At 42.2% G+C, this 19,488-nt stretch overlaps 1 protein-coding gene across 1 annotated transcript; it reads left to right on the plus strand.

Moving 5' to 3' along the window:
• The first annotated feature begins 939 nt into the window (after positions 1 to 939).
• CHRNA9 (cholinergic receptor nicotinic alpha 9 subunit) lies at positions 940 to 18,881 on the plus strand. The gene is made up of 5 exons (XM_074155003.1): positions 940 to 1,156; positions 15,075 to 15,220; positions 16,031 to 16,185; positions 16,856 to 17,388; positions 18,325 to 18,881. The coding sequence occupies exons 1-5, from the start codon at positions 940 to 942 to the stop codon at positions 18,879 to 18,881; spliced, it is 1,608 nt and encodes a 535-aa protein (XP_074011104.1).
• Positions 18,882 to 19,488: the final 607 nt, after the last annotated feature.

Here is a 19,488-nt window from a genome sequence, read left to right on the forward strand (position 1 = left end):
GATTCAGAAGTGCACACAGGTCCCTGAAGTCTTCCACCCACGTTCCACACCACATAGCCAGCTGAGCTCCCCCAGGGCTGCACTCACCAGCTCCTTCCCCGCTGCCAGGCTCTACTGTACTGGGACCCCACGATCCAGCACAACCACCCAGACCGTGCAGCAGCCACCCCAGACCAGGCTCTCGTTGCAGCAGTGCCAGCAGGGTCCAGAAGGGCGAAGGGGCAGCAGGCAACTCGATGGCCCCGCTCTGCATCGCCAGCGAAAATGGCACCCACGACCCCAAAACCGCCAACCAACCACTCCGCCGCAGCGCCTCCGTGCTGTCCTTTTATAGCCCGTCCCTTAACGCTGACCAATCGGAGCGCCCCCCGCGCGCCCTCCGCCCCTCTCTTACCCAATCGCGGAGCAAGCCGCGTGGCTCTGCGCCCCGCCCCTCCCTGTGCCCGAGGGAGGGTGCCTCAGCGGGGCCCCGCCGGGTGGGATTTCACCGCCCGGAGCTAAACGGCCCGTTATCGCCTCCGCTGTGCTGCAGCTGGGGACTAAGGAGGCGCCGGCAGTGACAGAGGGTGTGCCCGCGGGTGCGCCTCCGCTGCCCGACCTCAGCCAGGAGAACAATGGGTAGATGACACAAATGCTTTTTTATCCTCTTAGCCTTATCAGTAAACCCGTCCGCGTTTCTGCAGAAAAGAGTGTGAGAAGCACCCGTAAATTTCACGCCCTCTAGCCCACAGGCCGGGCCCACCTCCTCGCCCCTCGCTAACGGCCGCTTCACACCCGCCGGGAGGGAGGGGCCCGGCCTCGGGCGGGCAGCCAATGGCCGCGCTCCATACCCCCGCAGCTGTTCCGAGCACCCAATCGTAGGAGGGCGTTGCGAGCGGCTCCGCGGCTATAAAAGGGCCCGAGCAGGTGGGCCGTGGTACGCAGTGCTAATCGCTGGCTATGTCCCGCAGCGCTCCGGCTGGGCCCGCCGCCGCGCCCTTCTGGGAAATGCTGGCTTTGCTGGCTCGGGAGCCGGGTATGGAATGGCTAGAGCTGGGCCTCGCTGGGCAAGTAGGCCCTTTCCCGCGTGGAAGCCGAGGAGCAACGCGTAGGAGGCAGGCGGTGGCGCATCCCGGTGGCTCCCGGCAGTGCGAGGAGCGCGGCGCGGGGGTGGCTGGTAAGTGTGGGCCGCGCTCTGAGGCGGGGCTGTCAGACGGTGGTGGCTCGGTGCCTGTCCCGCTGTGGCTGGGGGCTGGCCTCTGGCTGTAGGTGGGAGGTGAGTAGGTCGCTGGCAGCCGTGGCTCCTGAGGAGGGGTAGCGTTTCCTTGGCTGCGCTCGAGTTCTTGTGCCAGGCTGGAGCTTCTGGAGGCCTCAAGGGAGTTCACCTTCCTGGGCTGGGAAACGCGCTGCCTTCTGCCGGGAGTGTGCTCTGTGCCCTTTGCAGTTGTAATCTGTGTAAGCCAAGCTTGAGTTTTAAACTCAATTTTAAACTTATTTTTTTGCTTGTCTTCTGTTTCTTCTCCACAAACTTGCAAATTCCCAGCATGCTACCAGATCTGTTGCCTGAAATGGGCCTGGTATGTTCCTTGTTGTTTCTTGCTTGAAAAATCTCAGCTCTTTAACAGCTCTGGGTGTGAATGTGTGTGAATTATTTTTAGTCGGATAAACTAGCAGAGCATTGTCTAGAGGTATATTGCACTGAGGAATGCTATCTTTATTGCTCTGAGTGGCATATGTATGCTAATGTGGATCCTTTCTTGTAGGAAGGGAGTTTAGCTGCCCTCAGAAACACTCTTTGGGATCTTGGCCTCTGAAGACTTTGTCGTTGTTGGAGTGCTCAGGAGATAGTAGGCTTTGGCAAGCCTACCTCGAAGGACTGAAGAAATTCCTTGTCTTTAGGAAAAGCATGGGGATGCCTGCAGTCTGGCCAATTCCTGAGGAGCAAGTTAGAGGGTTCTTGGCTATGGAATCTCTTTATTCATCCTCAAAGACACTGATGTATGTGGCAGCACTTTCTTATTTATCAAAATTGACTGGTAACCCTGATCCTCTGGTGGATCCTATAACCCATTGCATGATGGTAGGGTTGAAACGTCAAGTGGGCATCCTTCGGGATAAATACTTGCCTATAACAATTGAGGTCTTGCGATCTCTCTTAGGAGCTCTGGAGTCTGTATGCATAACTCATTATGAATGCTTACTGTTCCGTGCATTATTTACTGTAGCTTTTTTTGGGGCACTTCGAATAGGAGAGATGGTGGCAAAGCACCGTGATGTACAGCAGCCTGAGCTGCTGTACCTGAGTGACCTCCAGCTGATGGAGAGGAGAGTGGTGATTTGTCTGCATAACTCTCCTGTGGGTCAGGAGAGACATGTCATCAGCCTTGGGCTGTCTGGAGAGCCATGGGTGTGCCCTGTTCTGGCCCTCCGGAGCTATGTGACAGTTCGTTCGCAACTGGAAGGGCCACTCTTTATGCACTCGGATGATAGCACTGTAACGAAGAGAGAGTTCCTGTCCGTTTTCCGATGGGCCTTGCAGCTGCTGGGGCTGTGTCCAGAGCAGTATGGCGTGCACTCCTTCTGGCTGGGGACTGCTGTCACTGCTGCACGCTGCGGGTATCCCGGGGAAGATGTCACTCGCCTGGCAAGATGGCCTTGTGTGATCCCAGAGAGATCATAGCCATGGAGACCAATGGGAAAATAGAACCTAATGAATTACCTTCTTTCTGTAGAATTAGCTTTTAACTGTATAGTTTCTAGTCTTTGGCAGTAATTTTAAACGCCTGTAATGAATTTTCTACCTCACCATCTCAGAAGTTCACTCACCATTGCTGCTTGTGCTGTCTATAGTGTTGAGGGTCGGGGTGTCAAACCTGCTGTGTGTGGACCTTGTCTGTCTGTCTTGGCAGAGCAGGTCTGCAGACAGTTTTATCTTGTATATTGTGAGTTAATAAATGTTTCCTTTTTAAAAACAGCCTCTGCCTACTAGTAATATTGTTGCTCTTTACCCAGATGAAATTGTATTCTTGGCTTTGAGAGCAATGAATGACAGACTGAAATTTTGAAGGAAAACTCTTGAGACTCTAAGATAATCACTGTAAAACAGGAGATAGTTAAATTGTAATGTCTTTTGGCATAGCTGTACACTTTTTTAACACAAGCATATGGACTAGATGATCTCTGAAGGTCCTTTCCAACCCCTACAATTCTGTGATATGTCACTAAGGTCGAAAGGGAAATACAAGCTCCATTATTAGCCCAATAACAGACACCAAAGGATGAGCTTTTTAAAACATTGATATTCATAAGATGTTCAAAGTGATATCTTGTACTGTTTAAATGGGGGATAGGAGCTTTTTTATTCAGCAAACTCTGCCTCTGAAAATATTTCATTTAATCCTCTAGACCCAATTCCCTCTGAGCATAATTAGCCTAATCAGTATTTTAAATAACAAAAATAGCACATGGTTCACTTAACAGTTAATGATTTCCTTAGGATGTGATACTTGCTGTCCTTAATTCAACCTGCTCTTTTTTTTTCCTGATTCTTAAGTTACTTTTTAAAATTGAGAAGTTTTCAACCATAATCATAAAGTACAATAGCTAGAGTACTTCTAATTTTGTAATTATAGCGTTTGTAGTACTGCGATAGCATGTGGTAGAATATATTTTTTTACCATGTGGCTGGACTGGGAAGGGAGTCGGTGAGTCAGACTGTCCCCTGGCCGAGAACTGCGTTGAGCAAGCCTTTTGATCACCCTTATTGCTATCACTGCTCCAAACCTGGGCCATGATTATTGCTAAACCAACTAGTTTTGTCTTACTCTGCCCTTTTGTAACAAAACTATGGGTTACAGAAGTGTGGGATCTAGCTGAAATTTAATGCTGGCTTCATCTCCGTGTGGATAATTAGCTGCAATTTCTGAGACTTGATTAGTAGAAATTAACACTGTCTATGTAGGGCAGGGCCAATCTGCTGCTCTTTACTATGAGAGTGTCACTGTGGGAATGAACTACAGTGCAGTAAGACTTCCATGGTTATGACCATATCTGAGATCTTTGTGTTTTAACTGCAGTTCAGCTAAAAGCCATTGTGTGTTCACTAGAAATGCTTGTTTATTATAGTAATTCCAGTTTCTGTGCATGAAACTGAAGTGTCAGTAGAGCTAAGGTAATGTAGATGTAGCACCTGCACAGGAACCTATCCTGAGGTGCTCACCAGCTGCTGCTGCTGCTGGTTAGGCTGAGCAGACACTTGGAACATACCTGGATAAGAAACTGCTCTGTGGAAGATTTGATGGATTTTTTGCTATTCCCTGTGTATGTGATGTGTCCGCTCCCTGGCTTGTGCTATACCCAGGCATGGTGGCTTCCAGTACTGTCTGTTGCCTTGCTGTGAAAAGTGTGTGTATTGGCTCTATGGGGCAGGGGGAGTGCGGGGCTTGGTCTCTCTAGGAAGAGGTAAGGGGCTGCCCGGTTCATATTTTTGTCTCCCGGTACCCAAATATTTTAATTAGCAATAAATTATCTCTTCCCAAGTTGAGTCTGTGACAGTAATTAAGTGATCTCCCTGTCTTTAGCCCTCTATACAAAGTAGATCAAAGTAGCTGCACCAGTGTTACAGACCTATCAAAATGAACTGGGTATAAAACCAGCTCTGTGGATGTATCTGACCGTTTAACTCTGTGCTAGGACTCTCCCCTTTAATTGATTTTTGGCAATAAATTGCACTTCCCAAATGGGTGACAGGAAAGCCCTGCATATATTTTTAGAGTGTAAATGGATGTTCTAGTAAGACAGGAATGGCTGTATTAATGTTAGCACCTTAAATATATAGGCTGGTTTTGAACCTTAGAGGGAATTAACTCTGTCTTCTGGGGAACCTGGTATTTGGCAAATAAATGCCATGATGATTGCTCTACAATACTGGGAAAACAGATGTCTGTCTTATCTGTAATTCCTGTGTCTGTGTGATACATGAAGCAGAAGAGAAAAATCACTTTTGTTCTTATTTCTGCCTACATTCTGAAACTGTAGCCAGAGATTTTGATCTTGTACCACTCTAAGTGGAAGTAAAATCTAGGAAATAGCTGGAGAGAGAATGAAGAATCAGCTATAATTATCAACTTCACTGAGTTCTGATCCCAGCATTGAGTAAAAGAAAAACTTGTTTTTAAGGAACCACCATCACAGAGGTAATTAGCTTTTTAAAGAGCCCTGTTTTGATAGGCTGGCATATTTTCAGATAACAGGGTTATAAATGCAGTGCTTCATATATAATTACTTGTTGGAGCTATAGGTCTCCTTTTACTTGACAAATGAAGCTGAGACAGTTGGTAAGTAAATGAGACCCATTTTCTCCTGAATGTTAGGACTTCACATCATCAGCTCAGAACCCTGAAATGGTTATCTCTACAACAGATTACCATTTGCAAGGTTTTCCATTTAGCTGTTCTAAACATCCTGAATAGAAGCAGAAGGGGATACAAGAAAGGTATCTACTTTGAGAAGCAAAATGGAGAATTATTTCAACCCACAATTCTTTCTTACAGTGTTAATTAATGATTTTGCACATTTTTATCATGTTAAGGGTGAAAGGCTAAGCATACTGACTAGAAAGATCTAAATTACTCTTGTACTACTGATCGCTGTCTGCTGTGGGGAATTCACTGTATTATGTGGAGATACTGGTGAATAATATTCATGTGGAAGCCTGAACTCTTACAATTTCTACAATTTCTAATTGTTGAATTTAAGTAATTAGAATCTTTTCAGGAATAAAGGGGAAGTGATCAGTTGTATTTTTTTTTAAAAAAAACCTCAAACTTTCTTTGTACACCTGGTTGATATGCATTTGATTCTATTCTGATTGTGGTGCTTATATCAGATACATATTCCTTAGAATAACAGAAATAATGTTACCCATTAATTACTGCAGTACTAATTAATGAAGTATCAGGTGTCTGTCCTTATACAGCTAATCCTTCCATTGTTGAACCTGTACCTCAGAGTTCATTCATGTTCCTGAAAAGGATGAAATTTGCAAGAAATGGCTTCTTTCCATATCTACTGAAAATGAAGTATCCTCTGCTAGTCTGACTAAGCAGCATTCAGTGTCCTTTGATAGTCAAGTCCAGAAAGCTAAGGATAAACAGGCCTTTAAGCCTCTTGGGGTTTTCTTTTCAGTGGTTATAGAGAGAATTATTTGTACTATAAAAAGTGCCGAGGAAGCTTTTTGAGGCAATCTGCAAATGCAAGCAATTGCATCTCCCATATTTTTGTTTCTTGTTTGCAACCAGCACCTGGAAGGGAAGTAGGTAGAAAAGATGACTTTAGAGATTGAGGAGTTCCATTGATTTGTTACCTGAAACATCCCTGGTATGCCTTTTGGGTACCTAGAAGTCTTTTGTCACCTTGACTTCTTTTTTTTTTTTTTTCTACTTACTTTAACGTATGTATATCCATCAGTTGTGATGTTTACTTGTAAATTTAAGAGACTTGATTATTCTACTCTATAGCAAGGAGCACACTGACATTCTGCAGCAGCTCTAATAGCAGCACACTGGGTACAACATGCCAGCACTCTGTTTACCCTGCTCTGGCTTTCTGTGGAAGATGTTTCATTTCATATTCTTAAGTCATACCACCTCAGGAGATTTGTAATTGCTAATATTGCAAACTTGGAAGCTGTATAGGCATTAAAAGTACATTTATTTTAAGATATCTAAAGGAAAAGCGGTGTTTTTCAATCAAGATAGGTGAAGAAGGCTCTCCTTTATGTCTTGTGATGCAAGTTTGGCCAGAAGCATTGGTAGAGTGCCGTATGCACCAATGCTACTGACTCATTGAATCGTCTCTTCCGATTAGATGTCATAATGTGTTGCCATCTCATTCTCTGAGGCTGGCTGTGTATTCACTGCAACGTGTTGCTTATCCATACCAGTGTCTTATTTGCTACTTACATTGCTGGCAGTACTGGCAGAAGGGAAAGAGTTAGAGAACAAGTACTGCAAATCACATGCTTTTTTTCCTTATGTATAGCTTCCCACCAAGAACAAATCAATTATCCATCACAGTCCAGACCTGACCATACCTCAGTCATTAATGCCATTGGATTAGGAGCAGCTCATTGAAATAGCAGTGTAACATGCTGCTTTTGCTGGAGTCCAGGAGTAAAGCCAGTAGGGAATTTGTTGCTAAAATTGTTCCAAGCGAAATTCTTATACTAGCTCTTTTATGCTAGTTTGAGGAACTGGCTTTTGCACTTCTATATGTTTCCCAAAAGGTATAACCACAGGATGATTGTAGGATAGTCTGGCTTCTCACAGCTCTGCTATAAGCTGTGCACCAATTCTTGCCTTTTCCCCAACATCTTGGTTCTGTTTCAGAATAAAGTGCCCTTTGTGCCCTTCCTTAAGCTAAAGGCAGCTGAGCAATTGGCAAAGATACTTCACAGCCCCCTGCCAATTGTTGGCAGGCAAGCAGAAAATGTTTTCCAAAGCACACAAACCAACCAGGTATAATATATGATTATAGTAGCATTTTAATGTTATAGCACAATTTTTTTTTGTCTTAACAGCTTTTGTACCTCATATCACCTTCCTCAGAACTTCAAAAATAGCAGTTACTCAGCCTGTAAGATTCAGATCAGCGTTGCAGGCTAACGCTTCCAGACAGCAGATCCTTTGTCTTTATGGGCAAAATAAGTTTTTTTTTTTTTTTTCAGCCCAGTTAACCAAAGAAAAGGATGTTCCTTGGTGCTGGCTCCCTGTGTTAACATTTGAACTTTTTTCCATTGGAAGTACTAAGCCTTCATTTCAATGGATTTGTTCTGGGTTGAAAAGAAGAAACTGTGCTTTTGCCAAGAAAGTTGGACCAGATGATCCTTGAAGACTATTTCAACCTGTTATTCTATGACATTGACATCTTGACATTGGACAATTGCTTAGAATTTTGCAGATGAAAACCAGTGGTATGAATACAGCCTCCCTTAACTATCTGCAGCCCCTATGCTCAGAGATGCTGAAGACCAGGGATGCTGTCTTCAGCTGAGATGGTGGTGCTTCGTCCCCAAGATCTAAATCGCTGTGACAGAACGAACATAGCTGGCAGAGTTTGAATAAAACTGCAGGTTTAGTACCATATTTTGCTAAAGAGGGTGGTTTTTTGCTCAGTCCATAGCATAACGTAGCTGCCTTCATGCTAGATCATTCTAAAGAATGTCAGTACCCACATACCATAAGATGTTTCAGTAGCTGAACTCACGATTTGGTAAAAGCTCTTTCCCTCAAAGAGATGAGTAGCTGTTGCTTGCCTTATCCTACAGGGAGGTTTGTTCAGGCATAAACACATTGTGATAATTAGGACTTGTGTCCTCCCCCACGTAGTTGCTCTGATATTTTTACAGTGGGAAGCTCTGCGATATTTGTAAGCTTGGAAACTAGTTTATTTGGTTTAGAAAAGGCTTGCTCTTGGGGTGGTTTGCAGAGGTGGGTATTTTGCACTGAGTAAAGCAGTACTTTTGTTTTCTTCCTGTAAATTCTGCAAACATGGAGAAGTCCCCTGGGTAGATTGATGTGTGTTATTAGATAGAGCAGAAACAATTAGATAATGCCAAATGCTGCAATATAAATGTTTGCTTAGTGTCTTTTTCCAAGAGATTTGTATTACAATATAAGTAAAATTGTATATAATACCAGTCAAGTTGCAGGTATTAATACCAGTTTAGCAGTAATCTTGCAATTGGAGTTCTGTGAATTCCCTGAAAACACAGTTAAAAGTTTAGGTTGATACATTATGGTCTGCATGTTTTTTTTTCTTGTCTTCATCATCTTTTGGCACCCTGCCTTTTCAGCCAGCTGCATTGTATTAGTGCACAGACTTAGTCTGAGCTCTTTGTGGGGAACTCAAACTCTGCGGAACTCAGATAATGACACAGAGGTTTAGATGTACCATTTTCTGTGTTGGAAGGTGGATGTGAGCTTATCAGGAGGGCAGGTGTTTTCAGGGAATGCTAGATCCTCTATACAGATAGCCTTGTGAACATGACAAGTTTCAGTACTGTTTTCAAGGAATGTTCTCCCCACTTTGAATTTTGGGGAGTGGAGTATCTAAACTGTTACCCTTCAGTTTTGCTTCTTCAGATAGTGATTTAATATCAGGTTTTTTTGTGATGTGCACGCAAGCTGAAGAAACTGCTTTCTGGGGAACCTAGAATTGTCTTCAGCGTGCACTGGTAGCTGGAGGGCTTCCCTCTACTTCCAAAAGCTGAGGTAGCGTGCTGTCTTCCATGGCTTAAGAGTGATCATGCAGAGGAAGATGCTTGAGTCTGTCTGCACCCTTGTAAGAGGGTAGAAATACTTCTGCCTGTCAGAGCAAACCTGGGATCTTGGAACAGTGTCTAGGCCCAGGGGTTGTCTTTGTGTAGAGCACAGATCCTGTGATCAGCCATTCAAAGGCATGGTATAAAGCTGGAAATGATCCCAATGGGAAAGAGCTGTATATAAAATAGCTTTCTGATAGCTGAAATTATAAAATAGCTTTGCTCTTAACCCTGCCAGATACGCTGAATGCTTCTCAAGGATGGACAAAACACCAGTCAGCTTTGCAAGCGTCCTGGTGAAAAAGGATGAACATGCTGCATCCTAGATCACATTAAATTATACAAGGCTTCTAGGACCAAAAGGTTTCTCTGCTTCACGTGCTGGGAGGTGATCAGCAGAGCTGCCTAAGTGGACCCAAATAAAATTTGTTTTAAGAAAAACAACTTTAACATGTAAATTAGGATTTCCCATATCTGGAAAATGTAGCTAATATTCTATGTTATCTCATGGCCTGACATTATGAACACTTCCTAATGTATTTCCTATCTTCCATGTATACAACAGGGTGGAAGAAAATATGAACGAGTATGTTGGTTTCAGGTGGTAGAGGATTTTTAGAGAGAAGGAAGGAGGAGGCATTAGGTGGGTGAGAAAAAATGAAGCGGACAGAAACACTCTGCATCTAAATGAAGTGCCGTATTCACCTTCTCCAGAGCCTGCACAGTGAGGCTATTCTGCTGGCAAGAGGAGCTGTTGTTACCCATGCTGTTAAGACTTCAGTTAGTCTAAGGAGAGAAGTCTGACTCTGAAGAGTTAGTGTGCTACTTGACCCCGTCACAAGATAATATTCTGTTGCAAATGCTCTGAAGATTGTGAATGCAACAGCTTCTGGGGAGAAAAATTGGCAGGAAGGCAAGTAGAAGCAGACTGTGAGACACTTCTTACAAACTGTGCTTAGAAACCAATCTGTTCTTCTTTATTGTTCTCCGATGAAGGGATGGATTATAAATGGTACAGACGGCCTTGAGGCCTGTGATAATACAGTATCTGTAGCTTTTCCAGTTGGAGGATTAAAAACTTAATGCTTTTTGTGCAAAAGAAGGTAAGAACCCATTCAAAAAAATTCTGAAAATGTACATGTCAAAACCTCAGCCTCAGGACCAAATTCTTGTTTTAGGCAAGAGAGGAAAGGTTTGTTTAATTGAAAGAACAAAATTTCGAATGTCCTTAGACTTCTTTCCTGCTTTGCTTATAGTTTGGCTAAGATAAATATCTCAAGTTGGATCCCTGCAATGTCATCTCCACTTCAGTTTGTCCTTAAAGTGCATGCAAAGTCAAACTTCCCTTACATGGTAGTACACTGAATACAAATTTTTTTTTATGTTGTCTTGATAACAGCGTATGTGTTTGTCTAGAACCATAAAAAGTTACATGTGTCATGAGTGTTGTACAAGCTCAGTGCACCAAGGAATGATACGATCTTGTCCCACTGAATGTAAGCACAAACACAATGTTCTGCTCCGTTAATAGCCCATGCACATTCTCCCAAAGTCAAATGTTTGAATGAAATATGTGGAAGCAGGGTTGGATATTGTGCCATGGGTCTTAACTGCTCTCTGCATCAGCAGAAGTGGCCTGTGCTCTAAATATGGTTTTGTATTGTACAGTTGTTGGCAATGATATATATTTGCTCACCCCCAAACCTTCTCGTGACTGGTCTCGAGCACAGTAAGCAGCCGAGAGCCGGATTCAGCCACTAAGCGGTTTTGCTCCTTCTGCTTATCTTTTTTCTTTAGAAGAACATTTTGGCTCAGCTTGTCTTATATCAAATATAAGGCAAATAATCAGCTAAATTAATCGAAGTATATTAAAATGAGATGTGATTTCTGTGTGATAAACAAAAATTGTCTTGAATATCTGGGTAGATCAGTAGGCTGGCTAACAGGGCCATCTGCTGGCAGATACACTCTAACAGGATAACTTTGAATTTCCCTGGGAACGAGTCTAGTTCTGGGAGACGTTAATGGCTCGGTTCTAACTTCCAAACACCCGTGATTCTTCTTAAATTATCTTTGTAAGCTGCTTTGTGCTTTATATTAATTCCTGACTTCATAGCAGAACTTCATACTGTAAATATAGAGAACTGCTTAACTATAAATTTGAAGTCCATTCAAATATTAAATGGGATGTTTGATCTGGGAGTAGTATTGCCATAGATTATGCTACATTTTAAAACTATATTCCAAGGAAGCATGGATTTGTTGATGAACCTCTCAGATCAATGAACAATTTATGTTAATATAGAATTGCTCTTCACCCAAACTGTCTATATTAGGGACATTTTGATTAAAATTACAGATCAGATTTCTTGTGAACAAATGTAAAGAAGCCAAATGCTCTGGCATACAAGAAATGTAACCATCTTAGTATCTGTAATATTGAAAGGGCTTCTGGATGTATTTTAGTCTTATTTTTATAGCACTGTGTAGTCATTGCAGCACTTCAAACATAACAAGTGTGTTCTTGTATGCGTGTGCTCGTGTTTGCTTGTCTGTGTGTCCAGTATGTGGCAACTATTGGATATATTTGATGACTGGAAATATGATAGATCATAACCTCTTGGTTATGATTTATCCCTTCGCAAGTTTATAATGAGTAACACATGGAATATACGTGTGTAAAAGAATAAATTGAGTAAACAACACATGTAAGCATGCTTCTTGTTTTTGTCTTTTAAGAACCTGCAGTTTCCCATTAAGATGTCATCGCAATAAAGGTGTGGGGTTCTTTAATATACATCATCTTATGCAAATTAAAGTACATCAGTCTGCACTACTTGGCAGTTATGTATTGCTGGTGTTAACAGGTCGTAGGATTGTCTCAAGCCTGTGGCAAAGCAAGCTTAGCTTTGGTTCCAGTAGCGTTTACAGCAGCACACTTAAAGCAGTGCCTCTGGTCACTCTTGTAATTACACAGTGAGAGAAGCGAAGCAGTAGCTACTTGCTGACATGATGGCAAATGTACCGTGGACTAAAGGTATCCTCTGAGAGTGCACTGATCTGACTGTATCCAAAAATCTTTCATCTTCTGTCTGATTTTTGTTGTCCTTAACAATACATACCTTCTTCCCACGGAAAAAGCAGGTTATTACATGCTGCCTGCGGGCTGCTCTGACCTTGTGACTTCTAAACTGTTTTCCACTTTTTTTCCCCTTTGACAATTCAGCAAATGAAGTGACAGAGATGAATTCTATTACAGATGCTTTGACTAAAATTATTTATTGCTTACCTATTAAACTTGGCCATAAATGTCATTGTGCTTTCACATGGTCTATAAATCAAACATTAGCCAGTGAGTGCCAGGAGTGCTACTACATAGAAATTGTGTATGGAGAGATCAGCTTCCTTCTAGCCAAAAGACTACACCGGAGTAAAGCAACAGTATTTTGTATTTCGTGTGGATCAGAACTACTCTGGACCAATTCTTTTTGCTGGCAGTTCATTCTGTATTTTCACCTATTTTAGTGACTCTTTTCTGTTACTTGTTCTGTAAGGCTGGCAAAATGGAATGCCGTATATCATGAAGGATGGGTTGGGCTATGGGAAAGAGGAAACCATCTCCTCTTGTCTGTGAGAAACTTGTAATAAAATGCCTGCAGGACTAGGAAATGAACATGGCAATGTGAGTAATATAGACAGAGCTAATGAAGATCTGACCATCGGGGTAGATGGGAGGCCAGGCGTGGTATTGTTTCATATTCATATTTCTCTCCTGTAAGTCTTTGGCTAAATGCTAGAACTGTCCGGCAACTCTGTAATTCTGTGTAAAGTCTTGCCAAGTTCTTCTGGGAAGAATTGTACTCTATTGGGAAATGGCCTTTTATCTGCCAAGTCCAGTTTTGCTCCTCATTTGCTGTGAGTACTGGTCTCACAGTTGTCTACACCAGTGGTGTAGGCCTTGTTTGCACAGTGATACTTGGGCTACTGCGAATGTTACCTGTGAACTTTGGTGTACCTGCATTTCTACCATGTGGCATCAATTGTAGGTGAAAACATCGTTCTGTCAGCATGGGAGTAGGTAGGCTGGTTTTTCTGGGGTTTTTTTGGTTTTTTTTTTGGTGGTTTTTTTTTGACATACTGGATGTGTGAGTGTGGGTGTACCAATTAAAGTACTGAGGTAGATGACTTCTTTGAGGGTCCACGAGTTCCACAGAACCAATTCTGAGCAAGCTATTGCTGAACATAGGGGCAGTAAAAACATGGCCCACCAGAGAAATCTAAAGAGGTTCTTCATACATCGGACAAATCTTGCATTTCTAGTAAAAAAATGTGATGGAATACAATTTTCCTATTGATACCCCATTCGTTTTGTTTCCCTCTCAGCATTAGCTTCAGAGGCAGCTCTCAAGTTACCGGAGAGGGAGGGTTGATCAGAGCCCCAGGCGGTGGCAGGGACAAAGACTATCAATCGCTCTGGGACTCTGAGAGCTGCTGAGGGAGGACTGAGCTGCTTCTAGCATCTCATCAGTGCCCCAGCAACTTTATCTTGCCGTGAAACTTGATTTTTTTTTTTTTTTGGTTACTTTTGGGTAGTGATAAACACTTTTGTGCTCTCAGGTGAACAGTTCTATTTAAGGTCCAGAAATGAAGAGAAATAGCCTGTCTTCCTCTTCTGTCTGTCTCTGGTTGCTGTTCACAGCAGTGATACTTCAAGGTGAGAATACCACTTGATAGCGAAATGTTGCATTGATGTTTGTTTTACTCCGACAGGAGCTGATGTCCTGGTGTGTCTTACAGAGTTGAGCTCCAGATGTCTTTAATCTGTTTTGGATTACTTTGTCTTTCTGATGCATAGGCAGAATGAATGATCATGTACATACAGAACTTATATGCTCTTTGTGAATCTTTGATTCGTTAGGATTTCTTTTTAATCAGAAAGGTTTGCTTTGAACTCTAATTAGTCCAGGAAGTCACTGTGAGTCACCTGAGTGATGCGCTCCAAAGCACTTGCTTCCTACATAGTGCCAGCTGGCATTTGTGCAAGTCTTCTGTTATTGTCCTTGCCCTTTGCTTGCAGGAATGTGTGAATCTATCTAAAGGTAACACGGACACTGCCTAGAGAAACTGTGATGCACAAAACAGTGTGGAATGGCAAAAGTGTCAGTTAAAATCTAAAGTGTCAGTGGATTATCCTTAGTGACTAAGTCTGGATAGCAAGAAGCATCTCCAGATACATGGTTTGGAGAAGATGTTAGTCCAAGGACTTTTTCCAAGTGGTAGTTGGTTTTTTTTTTTTTTAAAAAAAAAGCAGAGTAAATTCTGAGAGTAGCAGGAATTGGTGCTGCATTTAGGGAGATATTGCAAGTCACTAGCCTGGGAGCAGGTTTGACTTCAGACTTTGCTTCTAATTTTAGCGTGGCAGATGTGTGACTGTAAATCAATAATCTCTGTGCCTATAAAAATGATCAGTAAAATAAAGGTAATGATGTTTACTTTCAAAAAAAGGCAGGAATCTCTGGATGCAGAGGGTTGTGTTTTTTTTTTTTCCAGTGGGTGTGAAAAGCTAGACTTAGCTATTCATTTACTGCAGGTGAATGCTGTCTTCATTTAAATAGCTTCATCAGGTTTACTTCTTTTCCACACTAAATGATATTCTAGTATGTGAATGATAAATACAGTTATAGCAAATACTACTTGAAGGTGTAGAAAGACAATGTCTTCCGATACTACTCAGTGCTTAATCTGATGTTCTGAACGGATCTGTGTTATCTAGCTGTAGAATCAGCCAAAGGAAAATATGCTCACATGCTGTTTAATAAACTGTTTGAAGACTACTCAAATGCGCTAAGACCAGTGGAAGACACAGACAAAGTACTGAATGTCACCCTTCAGATCACATTGTCCCAAATTAAAGACATGGTGAGTAAGAGTACAGTTCTCTTTTCCTAAAGATGTACAGAAATGTACTAGCTGTAAACCTTTTGCTTGGAGTAGGAAAAACGACTAGCATTTTGTTGTGACAACTTTGGTAATGGTTCCTTAGGAGGGTCATGTTCTCCAGTTCTTTGGAGACTCTTATCTGATTGCAAGGCTAAGAATTCCATTGTAAGTCTGCAAACTCAGAGCTGCTGAATTGTTAGGACTTCTTTTGTAGTTAGGTGTTGGTATCGCACCCTCTAGGCAACTTTTGCTGAGTTTTAAATAGAAAGAGCAAATGCTTTTTCTAAGATGCAATTAATTTCTACATAAACTCCCTGTTTCAGCCTCCAGTAACTTTTTTTTAAATAAATTTGTTTCAGCCAGATATACTTTTAAGGCAAAAAAAAAAAGTGTCTGGAAGGAGAATGGAAAATCACTTTTGTGTTTTCTAAATTACAGCTTCAAGGCCTCACCAAGCTTTCACAGAATTTGTTGGACCGAATCCATTAGCTGTTTGGTATTCTGAAGCTCACAAAAGGAAATTTTTAGATACTGGGAGCATCAGACAACTGCGATTAAAGCTAAAGGAGGGTGCAGGGGGGGAGAAGGCTTGGAAAAGAGAAAACCCAAATAAATGACCTCTCCATACAGTGTATGGGCATATGTACCCGTTTGAGACATACTCTTGTGGCCCGTCAGCATTCGGGCCTGTTTTGGGCACTACTTTAAGCTATACAACAAATGCTGCCTGTATCTAGGATGTGGTTTTGTCACCTCCAGCTAGAAATATTTCTACTTTTTTTTATGCAGGATGAAAGGAACCAAATTTTGTCAGCTTACTTATGGATTCGACAAAGCTGGTATGATGCATACCTCAAATGGGACAAAGATAAATATGATGGCTTGGATTCTATCAGAATTCCAAGTGATTTGGTTTGGAGACCAGATATCGTCCTGTATAACAAGTGAGTGTGGCTGGAGAAAATCAGCTTGAATATTTGTCGGAGGGAGGGAGGTGGGTTAAAGAGGAATGGACCCACAGAGTCTGAATTTGTATCATTTTACCTTACCTTAGCATGGGGTTTGGTTTTTGTCTTAACATCTGTTGTTGATCATCTAAATATTTTGCAATAAAGCCATAGATAGGATTTGGCAATTGATTATGCTACACAGCAATGCTGTTCTGAATTTCTCTGCACTGGGAATTGAATACCCTGGCAGTCTGAATTGCTTTCTGCTGGGGCTGCTGAAGAGCTCTGGAAGATTGTGTGTCCACCAAAGGGTGGTACACGAAGGCTGCACTTCGTGATTGCTCTCCCAGGCCAGTAATGGCAGGCACGTTATTTTCATGTTTGAATGGATTCTTATCCTACTGTATCCTGTCTGAGGTCAAGTTTGAAGAAGTTATGGCCAACAAATACAACATAATTTAGCAGCACTGACATTTGACGTTAGTGGGCACCGGTACCTGTAAATAGTAGTTAATAGTAAATTTCTAATAAAATTCAGTATAGATAAATAATGTGATTTCAGAAGCATGCTTTTAATGGTGTGAAGCAAGGGGCTTTCCCCCTCCCCCAGCCCACATTAAATTCTTGCCTGTTGATCTTGACTGCTACTTTTTTTGTCTTTTAGGGCTGATGATGACTTTTCAGAACCAGTGAATACTAATGTTGTGTTGAGATATGATGGAAAAATCACTTGGGATGCACCAGCTATCACAAAGAGCTCATGCGTAGTGGATGTATCTTATTTTCCTTTTGACAGCCAGCAGTGCAACCTTACATTTGGGTCTTGGACCTATAATGGTAATCAGGTAGACATCATCAATTCTCTTGATAGTGGTGACCTCTCTGACTTCATAGAAGATGTGGAATGGGAGATTCATGGTATGCCAGCGGTTAAGAACGTCATCACTTATGGCTGCTGCTCTGAGCCTTATCCAGATGTGACCTTCACACTGATTTTGAAAAGGAAGTCTTCATTCTACATATTTAATCTGTTGCTGCCTTGCATTTTGATCTCTTTCCTGGCCCCGCTGGGATTCTATCTCCCTGCAGACTCTGGGGAAAAAGTGTCTCTGGGTGTTACGGTTCTGCTTGCTCTGACCGTGTTTCAGCTGATGGTTGCAGAGATCATGCCTCCCTCTGAAAACGTGCCTTTGATAGGTGAGCTTTACACACTTTGTCTTCCAGCTTCATTAAGATAATTCAGATCCATTATTTTTATTCTTGTTATTACTGTTTAAATGAAAAACTGTGTGGCTTAACGGAGACAGAACACTGGTCAATCAATAGCAGGGTTGAATGCATTTCCCACATGAGCAGCAACTATTCCTGCCTAGAGTATGGGCTTGCTGTACTGCAGTATCTTCCCTACCCTTCCTATCATGCTGTCTAAATTAGGGAGCCCCAGGACCTAGCCTCAGTCTGCTTTTTCTATTCCCTCACCAACCTTTCCAGCCTCCTTGAAAACTGGGATCGCATCCCGTTTGTGGCGCATCCTGTGCCATCAGTGCCAGCCTGTGCTTTTCTTGCAGAGGCTGCCAGGCAGCAGAGCAGGGCTGGGAGCTGCCTCCTTGCACAGGAGCAAGGTCTGGGCCTTCACTGGCCTGTGTGAATGTGAAGGCATCCAGCTGCTGGTGTGGAGTGCGCCGATAACTCCAACAAAGCATTATCACCACTTTTGTTAATACATCAGGAAGTGGGATTTCTAATGTGCCATGTGAAGCCGTCAACACTGGGATTTTACAGACATCAGGAAAAAAGCAAGGCTTCTGATAAACATTTTTAAGCTGTTTTTTGATTGGGTGCATTTCAAGAAATCACTGGTTTTGGCTTGCAAATATTTACCATGCTAATACAATAGTCACTTACTCATGTGATAAAGGCATGCCAGTAACGAGTATGAGGTTTTACTTTAATGGCTTTAATCTTTGTTTTTAAATGGTAAAGTGTGATCTAAGTATCTAGAGAATCAGGGTGATTTAAAAACTGGTTTTACATGCAGTTGTATTTAGCACAATGTTGTCACATTGTTATTTCTACGTTTAATTTTTTTTTATTACGGTAGCATCTTTAATATGATTTTATTTTCTGTTCCAGGGAAGTATTACATAGCAACTATGACCATGATCACAGCTTCCACTGCATTGACGATCATTATAATGAATCTCCATCACTGTGGCTCAGAAGCAAAGCCTGTTCCTCAGTGGGCCAAGGTGGTTATTTTGGACTACATGTCAAAAATCTTTTTTGTTTATGATGTGGGTGAAAATTGCACAAGTCCGAAAAGAGAGAAGGAAGAAGAACGTAAGTTAGAGGGGGATGATGGGTGTCAGAGGAGGCACAAAGAGGTAAGAAGTCACCTTTCCAGTAGGAATGATGAGACTGTTCTCAAGGAGAAGCTCAATGGAAATTTGAATAAAAACTATGGAGTTAATGGTGAAAATGTTAGGGAGACTGTTAATTGCTGTTCCTGTTACAAAATGCTGATTAAAAATATTGAGTATATTGCTAATTGTGTTCGAGACCATAAAGCAAACCGGGCCAAAGGAATTGAGTGGAAAAAAGTTGCCAAAGTGATGGACAGGTTTTTCATGTGGATTTTCTTTATTATGGTGTTTTTTATGAGCGTGCTCATCATTGGGAAAGCACCTTAGCTGAAGATAAAGACATTCTTTTTTATAAATCTGTATATACTGGGTTAGCTTGTTTCAGTGGAGCTCTGGAACAGGGGTGCTTTTGATATATTTGTCTTGCATTCTGTAACAATAAACAAATTGATTCTGTAGATTGTGACAGCGTGTTGAGACATTGCTCAGCTGAGGGCTTTGTTACTGACTGTCCTTGCCTTTTAGTAGGGTGGTGCTGCCCTGATGAGGCTGCTGGGTAAGCACTCTGGGCTCCATCTTTGTGGGTAGTGGCCATGGCTTTGGGCTGAATAGTGTAGAGCATTGCAGTGATGGAGCAGGCAGCCTAGCGGGGAGCACTGCATTCACAGGGCTGCATCTCTACACCTTGTAAATTGACCAGCCTTTTCTCTCTCCCCAGAAAAAAAATGGGTATTTGACATGGTGGCAGCTCCTGGAAATCATCCCTTCACGTTATTGCCTTTTGTCCTTTTTTTTTTAGTTCATCTTCCTAACTTACCTTTTCATTGTGGCTAGTTCTGATCACTGTTGCTACCATTTCATAGGCTCTACTTGTCTATCTGCTGTGCCTTTCGCTTCTAATACCATTGAGCTTACTGAATGTGATGGTTACCTT

Source organism: Numenius arquata, chromosome 10 (genome assembly GCF_964106895.1).
Source record: "Numenius arquata chromosome 10, bNumArq3.hap1.1, whole genome shotgun sequence".
Classification (NCBI taxonomy): Eukaryota; Metazoa; Chordata; class Aves; order Charadriiformes; family Scolopacidae; genus Numenius; species Numenius arquata.

What these genes read in the sequence shown, in the direction of transcription:
- CHRNA9 (XM_074155003.1), top strand. Translation starts at nt 940, where the DNA reads ATGTCCCGCAGCGCTCCGGCTGGGCCCGCCGCCGCGCCCTTCTGGGAA. An exon ending in GCGCGGCGCGGGGGTGGCTG is followed by an intron (nt 1,157 to 15,074) that starts GTAAGTGTGGGC and finishes TGTGTTATCTAG; the next exon opens with CTGTAGAATCAGCCAAAGGA. An exon ending in GATATCGTCCTGTATAACAA is followed by an intron (nt 16,186 to 16,855) that starts GTGAGTGTGGCT and finishes TTTGTCTTTTAG; the next exon opens with GGCTGATGATGACTTTTCAG.